This window comes from Myotis brandtii, unplaced genomic scaffold (assembly GCF_000412655.1).
Source record: "Myotis brandtii unplaced genomic scaffold, ASM41265v1 scaffold138, whole genome shotgun sequence".
Lineage (NCBI taxonomy): Eukaryota > Metazoa > Chordata > Mammalia > Chiroptera > Vespertilionidae > Myotis > Myotis brandtii.
Genome location: NW_005354915.1, coordinates 273,450 through 291,492, shown reverse-complemented (window position 1 = coordinate 291,492; position 18,043 = coordinate 273,450). Strand labels below are relative to the sequence as shown.

The 18,043-nt window shown below is 55.1% G+C and overlaps 2 protein-coding genes across 3 annotated transcripts in view; one reads left to right on the top strand and one right to left on the bottom strand.

Moving 5' to 3' along the window:
- Window positions 1-1,847: 1,847 nt before the first annotated feature.
- LOC102241505 (cytochrome P450 2D17) lies at window positions 1,848-5,560 on the top strand. Of its 2 annotated transcripts, XM_014535107.1 has the most exons (8): window positions 1,848-1,909; window positions 2,618-2,916; window positions 3,037-3,163; window positions 3,545-3,721; window positions 3,873-4,014; window positions 4,239-4,426; window positions 5,067-5,208; window positions 5,306-5,560. In XM_014535107.1, the coding sequence occupies exons 2-8, from the start codon at window positions 2,678-2,680 to the stop codon at window positions 5,482-5,484; spliced, it is 1,194 nt and encodes a 397-aa protein (XP_014390593.1). In that variant the 5' UTR covers window positions 1,848-1,909; window positions 2,618-2,677; the 3' UTR covers window positions 5,485-5,560. The 2 variants fall into 2 exon arrangements, with proteins under 2 accessions (XP_014390593.1, XP_014390591.1); XM_014535105.1 differs by lacking the exon at window positions 1,848-1,909 and having other exon boundaries at window positions 2,563-2,916.
- Window positions 5,561-5,644: 84 nt separating this feature from the next.
- Window positions 5,645-18,043, bottom strand: part of LOC106725123 — a 14,024-nt gene continuing 1,625 nt past the window's right edge. The window contains exons 2-9 of the mRNA XM_014535108.1: window positions 11,348-11,386; window positions 10,345-10,388; window positions 9,831-9,907; window positions 8,184-8,249; window positions 8,004-8,042; window positions 7,551-7,736; window positions 7,265-7,307; window positions 5,645-7,011 (exon numbers count right to left, since the gene is read on the bottom strand). Coding sequence (XP_014390594.1) covers window positions 6,890-7,011; window positions 7,265-7,307; window positions 7,551-7,736; window positions 8,004-8,042; window positions 8,184-8,249; window positions 9,831-9,907; window positions 10,345-10,388; window positions 11,348-11,386 — 616 coding nt within the window. The 3' untranslated portion in view covers window positions 5,645-6,889. The remainder of the gene's footprint in view (window positions 7,012-7,264; window positions 7,308-7,550; window positions 7,737-8,003; window positions 8,043-8,183; window positions 8,250-9,830; window positions 9,908-10,344; window positions 10,389-11,347; window positions 11,387-18,043) is intronic.

The window sequence follows — 18,043 nt, the reverse complement described above, 5'->3', positions numbered from 1 at the left end:
CGCCGCTTTGGGGGGCCCTGGCCGATCACTGTGCCTGGGGCACCCAGGGCCCCGCGCTCTCTCTGGTCCGCCATCTCTCTGACGTCACGCTGACCTCAGCCTCAGGTCGCCGTGTCCAGCAGGCCCCGTGCATGCGACCACCTGTGACAGCGGCGTGTTTCTAAGGGAATAAACGGGCCGCTGGCCCTTAGAGAAGTTCAGGCCGAACAGTGCGCAGCAGTAGCTCTGAGCGTGGGTTTGCGATGGACCGAAGGCTGCTCCGTAACTGTGACCCGTGATTCCTGGACCCCTCTGTGCCTTGGGGACCATGGAGCCGCCTGCCTTAGGGGCTGTGGGGGGGGTGCCAGTGCCCGACCAAGAAGCCGCGTTGCACAATGATGGCGAGGGCCACGGGCTCCGTGGCCGCAGGGCTCCTGTGGCTGCCTGTGCTGCACAGCAGGCCCCTTCGGGGAGCACAGGCCTGGCCCTCACTGCCCTTCACACCTGCCCGCAGGACTGCTCGGGGAGCAGGGCATCCAAACAAAGGCTACATGAAGGGAAGGGGCATTGCCTGATACGGGTTGGCCCTCACCCTTCCCAGGGGTGTGCGAGGCAAGCTCTCACTCTGGAAATGGCTGGAGTACCCGGGTCTCGAAGGGGCTCTCCCCAGCTGAAGCAGGGCTGGAGGAAGCCTCCCCCATCTCCCCCCACCCCTTCTCTCCCTCACTGGCGAGGATGAAACAATCCAAACCCGGCCAAGGCAAGATCCAGGGTGGCCCACCTGGGCCCCAGCAAGCTACACACGCAGCAGCCAGTCAGCGGGGGCCAGTGTGGGGGGTAGGGAAGGGCCAGAACAGTGTTCACACTCCAGGCCAGGTGCCAGGCGGGATTGGCAAACATTGAAAGCCAATACCAAGAGGCCACAGCGCTCTGAGCCAGAGGCACCCTGCGAAGAACTGGTGCTCTTACTGTTGGGGAGTGAGGCCACGGGGGACCCCTCCTCGCAGCAGGCAGGGGTGGGGGTGGGCAGCAGGGGCCACGGGGGACCCCTCCTCGCAGCAGGCAGGGGTGGGGGTGGGCAGCAGGGGCCACGGGGGACCCCTCCTCGCAGCAGGCAGGGGTGGGGTGGTTAGCAGAGGCCACAGGGATCCCTCCTCGCAGCAGGCAGGGGTGGGGGTGGGCAGCAGGGGCCACCAGGAACCCTCCTCGCAGCAGGCAGGGTGGGTGTGAGCGAATTTGAGTGGGTTTGACCTCAAAGTTCCCACCAGTTTCACTGATTTGAAAACTGAAGACCCACCTCTCTTACTGTTGAAGAAGGAGGGTGCTGAGGCCAGCAGGCACCCTCTGCTTAGAAGGGGCAGAGAGGCTGAGCAAGAGAGGGGCCAGGTAGCCACCGTCCCCGCCTGGAGATGGCAGGCGCTGGCATGAGATGGTACGGAGGTTTGCATGGTTCCGTGAGGGGCCACAGAGCCTGAGGGGACCAGGCCCAGGGAGAGGGAGGGCGCCACACAGGGAGCAGCCTGGCCAGGAACTGCATCACCCCCACTTGGTTTCCACCCCTTGTCTCCCAGCAAGAGTCTGAGCAGCTGATGGTCAAGGACAAATGATAATGAGGAAGCAGGACCCCTCCTCTGGGGACAGTCCCATCCTAGGCCAAGCTCACGGCAGCTCAGTCGACAAGGGAAGTGCCCCCCCCCCGCCCCACCCCTCAGACTGGAGACAGGAGGGAAGGAGATGTGTTACTGGGCGGCCACCAGAGCTAGGAGGCCCAAGGACCAATTTGTAACAAACAGGAAGGGGTCCTCGGGCAACCAACGGGCTTATCGGGGCGCTCTGACAACACTCTTCACCTCCCCTCCCCACCCCAGGTTCAAGCTCACCACAGCCAGGACCCAGCGGAACCCAGGAAGCTGGGCCAGCAGCCAGCCAGGTGAGAGCCTCAGCAGGCCTGTGAGCAGCCTCAAGGTGGGGGGCCGAGTCCAGGCAGCCTCAGGCCCCGGGAGAACAAGGGGACGTGTGTAAGCCATGTGTGTGGTGTTTGGGAGTGTAAATGTGTGTGCATGTGACTGTGTGTCAGACTGTGAGCACGCGGGCAGTGTCTGTGAAGTGTTCTGTGTGTGACTCTGTGTTGAGTGTTCTAGTGTGAAGGGAAGGGGCACCGAGAGCTTCATTGCCCACGCGTCCCGTGACCTCCCTATAGCGCTGGGCAAAGTCAGCAACAAACCTGGGAGGGGAAGGCCGCTCAGGAGGAGGCAGGCGATGGCAGGAGGCAGGGACATGTTCGGGGACGAGACTGCGACCACGTTAGGTGTGAGCCTGAGAGACAGGACGCAGGGTAAAGCCTGGAAACCCCTGGTTGTTCCTCGGAGCCCAGACAGAGCTGCGGAGTGAGGTGAGGGTGGACTCACTCCACCCCCACCCCAGGAAAGCACCTAGAGAGGACAGGAGGGGCAGGATTCTCCAGCCACCCCTGCACCTGACCTTGCCCAACCTCTCCTGTACCCTCTGACAGTGGTAACTCCCAGACAGGTTTGCTCAGGGCAGAGGGCAGGGCCAGCCTCTGCTCCTTTTATAAGGAGAGCCCAGGCTGTCCCAGCCCACAGGGCGTGGTGAGGATGCTGTGCCTGTCCTGTCCTAGGTGCCTGTGTGGTGAGGGTGCCAGTGTGCCCAGAGGAGCCCTGAGGACACTGAGACAGCCATGGGGCTGCTGACCGGGGAGGCGCTGTGGCCCCTGGCTGTGGCCACGGCCGTCTTCCTGCTCCTGGTGGACCTCCCCGCTCCCAGGGGTGATCCTCGCGCGCTACGGGCACGCGTGGCGCGAGCAGCGGCGTTTCTCCGTGTCCACCCTGCGCGACTTCGGCCTGGGCAAGAAGTCCCTGGAGCAGTGGGTGACCGAGGAGGCCGCCTGTCTCTGCGCCGCCTTCGAGGACCAGGCCGGTGAGTGGGGAGGCTGAGGGGGAGGCGGGGCAGGGGCTGGGGAGGAGAGGAGCGACGCGACCCCCGCTCTGCACCGCCTCCCCTAGGGCGCCCCTTCAGCCCCAACGCCCTCCTGAACAGAGCGGTGAGCAACGTGATCTCCTCCCTCATCTATGGGCGCCGCTTCGAGTACGAGGACCCGCGCCTCCGCAAGCTGATGGATCTGATGGAGGGCGCGTTGAAGGAGGAGTCGGGACTCCTGCGCCAGGTGGGGGACTCCTGGGGCCCCCCAACCCCCCATGGGCCTCCTGGGAGGAGGCTTATACAGAGGGCGCTGGAGAAGGGCATTCAGAAGGGGCCTCTGCAAGAGCACAGGCCTGGAGGGGAGAGAACGCAGACACGGAGGGGCAGAGGCGCGCCCGGGCCACACCCCCAGGAGAGCCAGGGACCTGTGCCTCCCTCATCTGAAGCCACGACTGGGAGATTTCAGGTTTACCTTCGGGCGCCCAGGCCAAGGGAGAGGGTCGGGGTCGAGGCCCGCATGTAGGGAGGAAGCAGGGCAAGGTGGCAACCCCTTGGGACCTGACTCCTCAAGAGGACACCTGGGCACAGGAAGGCCCGCCCAGGACCCACACCTGTGCCCGTCCAGGTGCTGGAATCGGTCCCTGTGCTGCTGCGCATCCCGGGGCTGGCTGCCAAGGTCTTCAAGGGGCAGAGGGCCTTCATGGCTCTTCTGGACGAGCTGGTCAACGAGCACAAGATGACCCGGGACCCAGCCCAGCCACCCCGAGACCTGACTGACGCCTTCCTGGACGAGGTGGAGAAGGTGAGGGGCAGCTGCCAGGGATGGGGGCCGGGGCTGTGGGTTGTGCCATGAGGTAAGCCCAGGGGTTGGGCACCCAGGCTGCTGGGTGTACTGTGGGAGCCACAGGAGGGCTTCCTCCCTCTGCCCCTTTGCCCGCCCTCTGCATGGCCAGGCCAAGGAGGACCCCAGGAGCAGCTTCAACAATGAGAACCTGCGCATGGTGGTGGCTGACCTGTTCTCTGCTGGGATGGTGACCACGTCGACCACACTGGCCTGGGCCCTCCTGCTCATGATCCTGCACCCGGATGTGCAGCGTGAGCCCGGCCTGGGGGTCGGGTGGGATGGGGGAGGCAGCAAAGGGTCAGCCCATGGTCCCTGAGCTGAGTTTGGCTACGCAGAGGCTGGGTCCTGACTCTGAGGTCAGAGTGACTTCCTTCTCCACATGGGCCCTTCCCTGGATTCCCCCCCTCTCAGGCCAGAGCCCAGCCCTCACCCCACCCCCGGGGCCTGACCCCTGTGGGGATGCTTGTCTGTCCAGACCGGGTCCAAAAGGAGATCGATGAGACAATAGGGCAAGCGCGGCGACCAGAGATGGCGGACCAGGCCCGAATGCCCTTCACCATGGCTGTGGTCCACGAGGTGCAGCGCTTTGGGGACATCATCCCACTGGGCGTGCCCCACATGACCTCCCGCGACATTGAACTGCGGGGTTTCCTCATCCCCAAGGTAGGCCTGTGGCTGCCCCACCCCCACTCAGCCACACCCACCACCTGTGCTCTGACATGGCCACCGAGCCCCTTCTGTTTAGCTCAGGGGGAAAGGTCTGGAGCAGGGGGAGAGGAGTCTGGCCAGGAGCCCCATTTCAATCAGGAAGTCAGGTTGAGGGAGCAGAGAATGGGCTCAAGTCTGCTTTGTGGGTCCTTGGGCCTCTCTCTCACCTCCATGGCCTTAGCTTCTGCCCCTGAGAGATAGCATGCTCACGTGGCCTATTGACAATTTTGGTGACATTTGCAAACTCAGAGATGCCAGATGTGAGGTCCTTGATCATAGAGGATGTGACCTCAAGGCCTCGGGACCCTAGCCCTGCTCACTGCCCAGCACTGACTGTCCCCTCCAAGGGGCATGGGGGTGAGCGCAGAGGCAGGGCCCCCGCTGGGTGGGAAGACAAGCTCAAGTGTTGGAGGAGCCCCTGGGAACAGGGATGGGTGGCAGGGAGGCCCCATGGGAGGCAAGTCACTGGGCCCCACGGGGACAGGGAGGTGGCCTGGGTGGGCGTGGTCCAGACAGTGTGCGCCCGGGAGTGTTTGGTGGCCGGGGTCCCGGCATCCCCCACCCAGACCCACCCACGTGAGGTGTCTCCTGCCAGGGGACCACGCTCATCACCAACCTGTCGTCAGTGCTGAAGGACGAGACCGCCTGGAAGGAGCCCTTGCGCTTCCACCCCGAGCACTTCCTGGACGCCCAGGGCCGCTTCGTCAAACAGGCGGCTTTCATGCCCTTCTCGGCAGGTGCCTGTGGGGGCCCAGCCTGCTGTCCCCCCCGAGGGAGCCTGGAGGCATAGGGCCCAGGCGCAGGCTCATGCCTCACCCCCCTACCCACCAACAGGCCGCCGCTCATGCCTCGGGGAGCCCCTGGCCCGCATGGAGCTCTTCCTCTTCTTCACCTGCCTCCTGCAGCGCTTCAGCTTCTCGGTGCCCGCTGGGCAGCCCCGCCCCAGCGACCACGGGACCTATGGCCTCCTGGTGGCCCCACCCCCCTACCAGCTCTGTGCTGTGCCCCGCTAGAGGGGGAACCACACCTAGCTGCTCCTCAGCTGGGAGCCCTGATGTACAATAAACCAGCCTGGTGGCTGCAGCCTTACTTTGAGTCCCACCCAGGCCCCTTAACCATGCTGGCAGCGACGGGGCCTCAGCAGCCTCCCCAGGCCAGGCCTGCCCTGCCTTGTCCCTCCTCACCTCGCATTTGGGCCCGTTTGAGAGGCGGTTATACTGAGGCTCAGAAAATGAGAGCTGACCCCAGTCGCCTGTGGAGCCCAATACTGGCTGCTTGCGTGGGTCCCAGTCTCTGCACAGGTCCCAGCCCCTGCTGGCCCCGTGGGAAAGGGAGGCCTCGCTCAGCCTGATGCTGACTCTCAGGCCCAGCAGCACCCGCCCTGCACCACAGGCAGCAGCTCAGCCAACACCAGCAAGTCTGCTCCCCCACTGACACCCCAAAAGGTGGGGAACTCAGGAAGGCTGGGAAGTGATGTGCCAGGTTAACACCCAGGCTCAGTAATGGGGTGCAGAGCTCGCCCTGGGAACCCTAATGGCAGCCCCCCCTCCCTGGGCCTCCGCGTCACCCCAACATTGAATGAGCCGCATTCCCTGGCCCCTCAGGTCTGCTCCTGGCCCAGCTGCTGCTGGAAAGAGCTGTCTCCTGGGCCGGCTGCCCCTGGAGAGACTCATGTGGGCTCCAACCCCGGGCACAGTCCTCGGAGTGGCCAGGCCAGGCAGGGCGCACAGGAGGCTGGGCTGGGGGCAAGAACTGGGCTCCTCTGGGCGGCAGACATGTCGCAGGGACAGGGGTCCAACTGTGACCCCTGCCACAATGGGGTGGCCACAGGAAAGGAGGCCACAGAGGGACCTTGGAGGATGACAGCCTGACTCTAGTCCTTGTTGTCACACCACTGTGTGGGCCTGGCTTCTATTTCCCTGCAGCCACTGAGGAGAGTGCACCAGATGGCCGCTGGGTCCCAACTTCCTGCGCTGATGCCGTGGCTGTGACATTTGCCTGCCACCCATCACCTGTGTCCACTCCCAGATGGGGCCTGGACGGAGGCTTCCAATGATGGCTTACTCGGTTCCTGGGAGGACCCTTGTGCATTTAGTGAACAGCTTAGGGACCCCAGATGCTCAGGGAAGAAGCCCCCCAACGCAACAGCCTCACGGCACCCCTGACGGGTTCCACCAGTGTCCTCTAGATGCCCTCATGACAAGCTACCCCGCTCCCTGCATGCAGGGAGCTTGGCCTGTCCCTTGACATGGAGCCCGGGTCAGCAGGGCCCCTTCGGCCTCCCCAGAGTACCCACTACCAAGTCAGGCGTGGTGCTTGCTGGGACAGTGTACGCGGGCCACACTGGGTCTGCAGGGTGGGAGGCCTGCGAGGAGGCAGCAGGGCCACAGCGGCATCACCTGTGCGTTTATTGGATTGTCACTTGTGCTCCTGAGTGTCAGGGCTGTCAGAGACCGGGAACCAGCCCAGCCAGAGCTTCCTCAGGAGCTTGGGGGCCCACTCGCCGGGCCTTTCCTCCTGGCTCTGCACCCCAGAGGCCCCTACAAACATAAGGAGGCAGGCCCTGCAGGTCGCCTGCCTGAGGAACCTTCCTCAGGGCCAGGGCAGCGCGATCTGATGGGGCAGCACTGACACCAGGGTTCCTCCCATCCACGTCCCTGGGAAGTGGGCTGAGGAGGCTCCCTCGGGGCTCCCTGGCCTTCCCTCCCTGGGCCAAGAGGGTGTGGGCTCCCTGGGGGCTCCTCGGGGTCACAGAGGGGAGGGAGGGAGGCGGGGTGGGCTGGGCTCTCTTACCAGAAGGAGGTAGAGGCAGCTCCTTTGGGACCTTCTTATCTCCCTGGGAAAGAAGGGCATGGTGGGATGAGACAGGCTCTACAGTGTAGATGGGGAAACTGAGGCCTCGCTACAGGAGAAGTCAGGGCGGCCAGGACTCACACCGCCTCTGCTCCCCTCAGCTCTACAGAGAGCTGCTCTACTGAGATGCAGTTTGGCCCCGTCATGTTGGGGGTGCCCCAGCCCCCTCTCCATCCCCACAGCCTGCGCACCGCCCGGCACTGCTTGGGGCACCAGGCCTCCTTACCTCCCAGCCTGGGCTCCCTGCCACCTCCTTCTCCTCAGCCACTTCCTTCCCAGCAGGAGTGGGGCTGGCTGCTCCCTGGCCTGGGACCCTCCCCTCCCCCTCCCGGTCTTTCTCCCCCTGAGACAGGATGTCCGTCTCCTTGGGGGCAGCATCATTCAGTCCTCCCGGAGTCTCAGGGGCTGTGGCCTGCCAGGAGAGAAGTGGGCATCACACAGGCCCGGAGGCCCCCAGTACGCCTCAGCCCTCCCATTTCCCCCACTTGGGGTGCGTACAGTTCATTCTTTCTCCAGGGAAGTCCTTCCCTATCAGCTCCAGAGGTGGGGTGGCGGGGCTGTGTTTCCTGGAGGGACCCTGCCCCCACCCCTGGGCCTGCAGGCCCTGAGCCAGGCACCCCTGGGCCTCATGGAGCTGATGGGAGAGCCCCGCCCGGGCCCTTCCAGGGAGGCCTCTTACCTTGGAGGCCTGCGTCTTCCCATTCCTGACTCTGCGTCTCTACAGGGGGAAACAGTCATGCGTGCTGGGAGGCGCCCCCCTCCCGCGCCCACCTACCAGGCCTCTCATGGTGTCTACCCAGGACAGGGGCCCAGGACAGCTGCCCCCCTCAGGGGAAGAAGGGTCCCCAGCCTCACCCACCTGAATGGCCGCGGGGTAGCACTTATCCATCAGCCCCCACAGCGGCCTTAAGGTCTCTCCTATGGGCTGCATGACAAGGAGAGAGAGAAGGGAGGCGGCTGAGGGCACAGCTGAGGTGACTGTTAGTGGGCAGCACTGACCCCTAAAGACCCCAGGGACTTAGGGAACTTCAGCATGACTGATGCTTCTAGGAAGATAAACAGCTCATGAATGGAACAAGAACAGGCTCTAAAACAGAAACGTTCAAATATCAACCTCTAAAGCTTGAAAAACCAAACTGTGATATGATTATGGGAATGGAAAACCCAATCAAAGTCCAGAAGATAAAGTTGAAAAAAGCATTTCCCAGCAAGAACAGAGAGGATATCAGGAGGACCAACAGCTAAACCATGGATCTTCCTGAAAGAGCAGAGGCAACAAATTGGGGTGACAGGAGATATTCTAAATACATTCTTTTTTAAAAGTCTTTTTAAAAATATTTTTTTATTGTCATCAGAGAGGAAGGGAGAGGGAGAGAGAGATAGAAACATCAATGATGAGAGAGAATCATCGACCAGCTGCCCTGCATGCCCACTGGAGATCAATGAGAGAGAATCATCGACCAGCTGCCCTGCATGCCCCTTACTGGAGATCAAGCCCGCAACCCAGGCATGCGCCCTGACCAAGAATCAAACCGTGACCTCCTGGTTCATGAGTCGACACTCAACCACTGAGGCACACCTGCCCTGGGCGTACATTCCTTTTTATCAAGACAATTCCCAAAGATGAGGGACAGGAGTTTTCAGGAGAGAAGGAATCACCAAGTGTCCATGACAATGGATGAGGAAACCCACCCTAGATGCCTTCAGTACATTTCAGAATACTGAGGACACAGAGAAGAACCAACAAGCTTCCAGAGATTCAAAGGAAAAAGTCTGCTCCAAGAATTCAATTTCATCAGACTTTTAAACACCAACATTTGAAGCCAGAAGGCAATGAGGATCTTCAGAATCGGTGGGTAAGTTATTTCTAGTCTAGAATTCCATGCCTAGCCACTCGCTCAGCCGAGTGTGTGCTGAGGCCTTTCAGACATGTAATATCACAAGACCACCCATCACGGAGCCCCGAGGCTGCGTCCCACCGAGGGGTCCCACACGAGGTGTGCAGCGCCTCAGTGGACCCAGCATCCATTTGGGCTCTGACCGGGGCTGGGAGAGGGGGCTTCTGCCACAGGTTCTTGGACTTGGGACATCAAAGAGGCTGTGCAGCCCCAGGCAGGAGTCCTGCTCAGCACCACGCTGCTCACATGAGTGTCGAACCACATTCCAGGGCTACATACACACATTAGGATCACCTGCTCCTTTGGGTTATCCAGGCCTCTGCCACCGAGCCCTGAAGTGACCATATAGCCAGCTCATGAGGGGTGGGGCTTATGTTTTGACTCTTTGCGAAAATAGGAAATTTTTCTAGAATCCACACCGCGCGCACACACACACAGACAGTTGACCATTTGAGGGCAAGCAGTACGACCCCAGGGAGCCCACCCCAGCCTCTAGGACTGAGACACACACACACACACACACACACACACACAGTTGACCATTTGAGGGCAAGCAGTATGACCCTAGGGAGCCCACCCCAGCCTCTAGGACTGAACGAGGTGCCTACCGGTGATGATTCCCCAGCAATCGCGTGGTCGGGAGCTGTTTTCCCCACAGACTCCTGGAAATAATAGTATACCATTCCTGCAAATGAGTGAAGGAAGACTAGTTAGAACACTGAACAGAGATGTCATTATTTTAAAGTGTCATATCCCTTGACACTGTGAAATAAATTAGGTACTAATTTAAAATGTGTGAGGGGATAAAGTCTTTGAAAAGGTATGCAAGCAAAAATTTGAAAGTCATTGCGGTAGGACTGTATTAGGTTGTGTGGGCTTTTTGGTTTGCGGGTTCTGTGTGTATTTTTGCGGGGGGCAGAGTATGAGCTTCACAGTTAGACATGGGTTTGAGCGCCACTCCACCCTGAGGGTGCAGAGGGGAGACGTGGAGAAAGGCGGCCAGCCCCTGGGGAGCCAGGCCTCGGGGAGCCCTGCTGGGCAGCTGGAGGCTGGAGGCTCTGAGGGGAGAACCAACTCCCGGGTCCTGACGTCCTCCCCAACTCACCGCAGCACAGGCCTTACCTGCAAGAATGAAGATCTGCATTACGTACAGGGCCCTGTAGAGCCTGGAAGGAAAGCAGAGTGAGTGTGAGGCGGGGTCTCCCCTGCCCTGACCAGTGGGTACCGGCTTCCCCCCAATCCAGGACCTGCCCTACCCGGGTGTGTCCCGTCACCACTGTGGGCGAGGAAATCCCTCAGCTGCCTCAGGGCTCAGCCCGGGCTCCCTGCTGATGGCTGGCACGACTCTGTGCCTCTGCCTCCTTCCACAGCCAGGCTTGGCGCCTGGAGCAGACAAGGAGCCCGGGCCCCTCCCTTTCTTCCCTTCCTCACTGTACATGCGAGCCCATCGAGCCTCTCCAGCCAGAAGGCAGGCCCTGACCTTGCCTGGGCCTCACAGGTGATCATCCGGTGCTGGGTTAGCTCTTCTCCCGCAGCCCTCCAAGCCCTCCCTCCTCTGACTGACAGATCCCACACCCGGGGTAGAAATCATGTTCCAGGTCACCTCCCTCTTCTGTGACCCCTCCCTTGGGACAGCAGAGCATTTTGGCATTGCTAAAATCAGCGGTTCTCAACCTGTGGGTCACGACCCCGTTGGGGGTCAAACGACCCTTTCACAGGGGTCGCCTAAATATATCCTGCATATCAGATATTTACATTACAATTCATAACAGTAGCAAAATTACAGTTATGAAGTAGCAATGAAAATAATTTTATGGTTGAGGGTCACCACAACATGAGGAACTGTATTAAAGGGTCGCAGCATTAGGAAGGTTGAGAACCACTGGCTAAAATGATGGCTTCTTGTGCGTGGGCACACATACACACACACACACACACACACACACACACTCTCATGGCCCACCTACCAGGACCAGGCCCTCCACCCCGACTCAGAGTCCCAGAGACACTCTAACAGTCAAGGAAAAGTTATAGAGAACCCTGCTTTTCCTTCCACTTGGGCCCAAGTGGGGGTTCCCCTGCCTGGTCATTCAGGACATGGTAATAGGGTGCACCCAAACTTTACCTCTCCTTCTGGCTGCATATACCAAACACCATTTTCAGTCTAAGGAGAAAGGATAGGCAACAGTCAAGGCATCACAGGCCCGGGGCCCCAGTGTTCCTGGACTCTGAGGCCTGCAGGAGTCACAACAGGCCAGAGGCAGTCGGTGGACAACAAGGACCTCCACAGGCCAGGCTCAGCCAGAGGACGGCCTGCTGATCAAACTAAGGAGGGGGACTTCCAGGAGCTTGGGAAATGCTCAGAAATTTCTCCCAAGAGCTCCAAACGGAAGGTTGTTTTTGTGCCTCAGAGCTGGGAAGGGAGGTCCCAGGGAAAACAATGGGAAAGGGGGGTGGGCTAAAATCAAGGAGAGAGTAGGTCTTCTATTGAACATTTCGTATAAAATGTCTCCAGGTGTATGTGGTGAATGATAACCGTAAATAATAATGATTTAAAACACTTTAAAGTATTTTCTGGGTTACAGAGCATTTGGGGAATAATTTGGGGAGCACTGAGGGCGATTCCCCAGCTTCCTCAAACTATTCTGTCTGGAACCCCCCATCAGTGTCAGCATTCCCTACAAATTGACACCATGGCAAGTCAAGGTCTCCAATGCGAGCTGGACCCTGAATGAGGCCAGTGAGCCTCCGCCTCCCGAGGCAGCTCCCATTCTCCACAGGGACTGTTTCAGAATCTTCTGAAGATTTAAACCTTCACCAGATGTGAGCTCCCTTCACCTTCTGCCACCAAACCCTCCCATTCATTCTCTGCTTCTCACAGGCCAATTCCTCCTCCAGGGAGGGGCTGCCCTCCCCTCTGAGACCACCCCCTCAGTGCTGCATTCCATCTGGTCGTCTCACAACCTGGGCGTTTGTGGTCTCCTCTCTCATATATTCAGCTTTTCCTTCTCTAATGGCTCCTTCCCATCAGCATTTAAACACATCACTCATCTCTTCCATTAAAAAAAAAAGCCCCTCTCTCTGAACCCACAACCCTGCTCAGTGAGGGTCCTAACTGGCCCCCCCCCTTCACACGGTCTCCTGGAGAGAGCCGTCTACGCCCCACAGCCCACCTCTATCTGTGTCTGACCCCACAAGTTCTTGAAACCTCTCTCACCAAAGTCACCAACATGCTCCTGGGCACCAAATCCAGGGGCCCCTCCAGGCCTGGCTCACTTCATCTCCGCAGGGCGCTACAGCACCCCGGGGTCCCTGGGGCACCTCTGGGAATACCGCTGGCGGTGTCTCCAGCATAAGCTTTGCTAGTCATGTGTATAACTAGTGTGAGCCAAGCTTTCAGGCTTTTTCAGAGAGGAGGTTTGGAGAAGGGAAGGAGAGAAAATGAGTCCTGAAGGAGAGGAGAAGGGGCAGGCGAAGTAGGAAGGGAAGCCCAAAAGGTAGGCTAGGACAAGCAAAGACAATTTTCACCTGCTTAGGATGCTTACTGCCTTTGAGCCACTTACCAAATACGCCAACCTTGACCTTTCCTTTGACCATGGCAGTGTTCAGGCAGCCTGCCCGCCTTTCCTCTGAGAAGGGCACTGAGCCGGCTAAGGCTAGGAGTCCAGAATACAGCCCCTCCCTTTCGCAGGGAGAGTGATCTCTGTGTGTGACATCACATCTTAGGGGGCTTTATGACAGGACAGCCGCTCCAACCTGGGCCAGTGCAGGTGGTCAGCTGCCTCAGGGCGGCTTTCCATCCCCACCAGTCAGAACCAGCACCTTTGTGGATATCTCTCTGGTTCCATTCAACGCCATCAATGCTATACAAACACACAAAGGTGTGAGATTCAGTCTTGTCACATAATCCAATAAGCACATTTTCTGGATCAAAAACAAGAACACAGCCTGACAATTTCTAAGTGTTACCCAATCATCCGATCAGTGCCTGCTGAGCTTCCCTTTGGGGCCAGGAATAACGCCAAGGGGATAGAAAGGTAACAGGACACAGAGCCTGCCCTTGGGGAGCTTGAAGACATCAAATAAACATCTTCTACCATCCCCAAATTACTGTAAATGTCGCTAAGTAATAATTACAAAACTATGGATGGTTAAACTAACAAATGCCAAGTTCCACGTACAGATGAAACATTAAGATAAACCATAAAACAAGTCTCAGTAAATTTTAAAAGATTAGTTATTTCAAGTAAGTCCTTTGACCACAATGGAATTAAATTAGAAATCAGTAACAGAAACTCCCTGGAAAAATCCCCAAATATTTGGAACTAAACAACATACCTTTAAATAACATATGGGTAAAATTAAAAGTCAAAAGGACCCTGGCTCAGCTGGTTAGAGCATCATCCTGATACGCCAAGGTTGCGAGTTTGACCCCTGATTAGGACACATACAACAATCAACCAATGAATGCATAAATAAGTGCAACAATAAATCAATGTTTCTCTCTCTCAAAAATCAATGAATAAATAAATTTTTAAATTCTCATTATGATGGGGAAAATAAGACTTTTTTTGGGGGGGGCGGGGGCTAGCAATCTGAATTTGTGCCAGTAACCTAATGTACATTCTTGATAACCTATAATTAAGTCACTGCCTCTTTCCCAGAAACTGGTCTTGCAAGACCTGTTACCTAAATGCTCACATCTCACAGAGGCCATAAACCAGTGGTTCTCAACCTTCTGGCCCTTTAAATACAGTTCCTCATGTTGTGACCCAACCATAAAATTATTTTCATTGCTACTTCATAACTGTAATGTTGCTACTGTTATGAATCGTAATTTAAATATCTGATATGCAGGATGGTCTTAGGCGACCCCTGTGAAAGGGTCGTTTGACCCCCAAAGGGGTTGCGACCCACAGGTTGAGAACCACTGTACTAGAGGCTTGATGCACGAAATTCGTGCACGGGGGTGGGAGGGGTCCCTCACCCGGCCTGCACCCTCTCCAAATCTGGGACCCCTCGGGGGATGTCTGACCACAGGAATTGGGCCTAAACCGGCAGTCAGACATCCCTCTCGCAATTTGGGACCACTGGCTCCTAACCGCTCACCTGCCTGCCTGCCTGATTGCCCCTAACCGCTCTGCCTGCCTGCCTGCCTGCCTGATCACCCCTAACCGCCTCTGCCTCAGCTCCCATCGCCATGGCTTTGTCCGGAAGGAGGACCGGAAGATGTCTGGTCGACCCGGTCTAATTAGCATATCATCCTTTTATTAATATAGATAATTTACATACCATGAAATTTATCCTTCACCCATTTGAGTGTATAAGTCAGTGAATTTTAGTATATTTACAAAGTTGTGCACTAGCATCACAAACTAATTTTAGAGCATTTCCATCAGCCTAAACAGAAACTTCATGCTACAGTCACTCCTCATTTCCACCTCAGCACTTGACAACTATAATTTACTTTCTGCTTGTATACATTTGCCTTTTCTGAACCCTTCACAGAAATGGAATTATCTGATTTGTGCTATGTCTAGCTCCTTTCACTTAGCATGTCTTCAAGGTTCATTATGGCTGAAGAATATTCCATTGTATGAATGCACCATATTTTGTTTATACACTTTTTTCCTTGTCCATCCAGTTGATGGATTTTTGAGTTGTTTCTATTTTGGGCTATCATGAATAATGCTGCTATGAACATTCACATACAAGTGTCTGTGTGGACAAATGTTTTTATTTTTCCTGGGTAGATACCTAGAATTGGAATTTCTGGACATATAATAAGTCTATGTTTAACTGTTTTAAAAAATATATATTTCTTTATTGATTTTAGAGAGGAAGGGAGAAGAAGAGAGAGAGAAACATCAATGAGAGAGAATCATTGATCGGCTGCCTCCTGCACGCCCCCAACTGGGGATCGAGCCTGCAACCCAGGCATGTGCCCTTGGCCAGAATTGAACCTGGGACCCTTCAGTCCGCAGGCTGATGCTCTATCCATTGAGCCAAGCCAGCTAGGGCTATGTTTAACTTTTTAAGAAATTGCCTGACTGTTTCCCAAAGTGGCTGCACCATTTCATATTCCCACCGGCAATGTATAAGGGTCCCAATTTCTCCATATCCTCGCCAACACTATTATCTATCTTTTTTATTCTAGGCATTCTAGTGGGTGAGTGGTATCTTATGGTTTTGACTTGCATTTACCTGGTGACTGATGATATTGTCTTTTCACATACTTATTGATCATTTGTATATCTAATTTGGAGAAATAGCTATTCAAATCCTTTGCCTATTTAAAAAAAATACTTTTTATAATAATTTTGACTTCCCCTTACTCCACCCCCAACATACACACACTCACAGCCTCCCCACTATCAACATCCCTCAGCAGAGTGACACATTGTTATAATCAATGAACCTACACTGACACATCATTGTCACCCAAAGTTCACAATTTACATTAGGGTTCACTCTAGGGGTCTGAGCATGTATAATGGCATGTATCCACCTCTACAGTATCATATAGAATGGTTTCACTGCCCTAAAAACCCTCTGTGCTGCACCTATTCATCCCTTTCTCCTCCCAGCTCTGGCAGCCAATGATCTTTTCACTGTCTCCATAGTTTTGCCTTTACCAGAATGTCATATAGCTGGAATCACACAGTATGTACCCTTTTCAGAATTGCTCTTTCACTTAGGTATATCCATTTAAGTTTCCTTCATGTCTTTTCATGGCTTGCTAGCTCATTTCTTTCTAGCACTGAAGAATATCTTAATGTCTGCACATGCCACTGTTTATTTATTCATTCACCTCCTAAAGGACTTTTTGGTTGCTTCCAAGTTCTGGCAATTATGAATATAAACATCCATGTGCAGATTTTCTGTGGACATAAGTTTTCAATTAATTGGGTAATACCAAGGAGTGTGATTGCTGGATCATATGTTCAGAGTATGTTTAGTTTTGCCCAGCCGGCATGGCTCAGTGGTTGAGCACCAACCTATGAACCAAGAAGTCATGGTTGTGGGTTTGATCTCCAGTGTGGGGCATGCAGGAGGCAGCCAATCAATGATTCTCTCTCATCATTCATGTTTTGGTCTCTCCCTCTCCCTTCCCCTCTGAAATCAATAAAAATATACTTAATAATAAAAAAAGAGTATGTTTAGTTTTGTGAGAAACTGCCAGACTGTCTTCCAAAGTGGCTGGATGATTTTGCATTCTCACCAGCAATGAATGAGAGCTCCTGCTACTTCACATCCTCATCAGCACTTGATGTCACCTTTGCTCATTTGTGTGTGTTTTTTAAGAGCAAGAGACGCGCAACCACTAAGCAACACTGGCCCAGCACCTTTGCTCATTTTTATTTTATTTTATTTTATTTTTATTTTTTTTACCTTTGCTCATTTTTAATTGAGCTATTTGTCTTTTTATTATTGAGTTGTAAGAGCCTTTTACATATTCTAGATACAAGTCCCTTATGGAATATATGATCTGCAGATATTTTATCCCAGCTTGTGGTTTTAGAAGCCTTTTATTGTTTTAATGAAAAGGAATATTAACATTAATATTCATGACAGTGGTTACACCTAGAGGAGGCAGGAGCATGGACTAAGGTACACAGGTAGGCATCCTATCGGTGCTATGAGAGGTAGAGCACAGGCTCTGGAGCCACTACCTAGGTCTCAACCCAATGCTGTTAAGTAAGTAACTTAGTCTGTGTCTCAGTTTTCTCATCTGTAAAATGGGTTCAACAACACTCACCTCACAGGTGTGTTGTGAGGCTTAAGCGAGTTAATGCGCCTGGAGAACTTAAAACAGTGGTTACCAGGTATACAGTGTACTTTATGGAAACCTTGATGACTACCAATTCTTCAGTTGGGTCCTGGGGTTCAGAAGTTTTCATTTTATTATCATGCTTTATCATTTATATGTTACATGCTTTCTTTTGTCTAGCTCATTTAAATGTACAAATAAATTTTAAAATAAAAGGAGAATAAAGTATCCACATTTTTAAACAGTGGTTACCAGGTATACAGTGTACTTTATGGAAACCTTGATGACTACCAATTCTTCAGTTGGGTCCTGGGGTTCAGAAGTTTTCGTTTTATTATCATGCTTTATCATTTATATGTTACATGCTTTCTTTTGTCTAGCTCATTTAAATGTACAAATAAATTTTAAAATAAAAGAAGAATAAAGTATCCACATTTTTAACCCTTTAAAATGAGAAAGAGTGGGCTAGATGCAGGGCCATCCCCCATGCTGGTCCGGGGCCCAGAGCTCAGCTCAGCCGGGCCCCTGCTCCTTCCACGACGCTCACAAGGTGCCTGACCCTGGACCCCGGGCGGGTGGGGTGGGAGGCCTAACGCGGCAAGTGGCCTTGCCTCCGCCCGCCTTGGCTTCCTCGCATGTGAAACGGGGGCGCTAACTACCCACCTGATCCAGGAGGTTAAAGAGGCCAGGCCACTGCTCGGCAGGAAAATGCCAGAAAAGAGAGAGACCCGGAAAGGACAACCTAAGGCTCCTCCAGCTCCAAAACTCTGCGCTGTGTTTCACAGAAATCCACAGTTTGGGATGCAAACGACCTTGTCGAACGTGGGGCTGAAGGTAGAACCTACCTCCCCGGGCTGTGGAGAAGCGTCGAGAAACACAGGCCAGGAAAGCGCTTTCACATCTGTATCGCACTTCGAAAGAGTTGACTCATGGGGGTAAAAAGTTGCAGAAAAAGTGGCCCCACAGAAGGGCCAAGCCGGCGCCACAGCAGTCCAGGCGCCATTGTCTGCTTCAGCCGCCACCTCGGACCCGCGGCCGCGGAGCCGACCC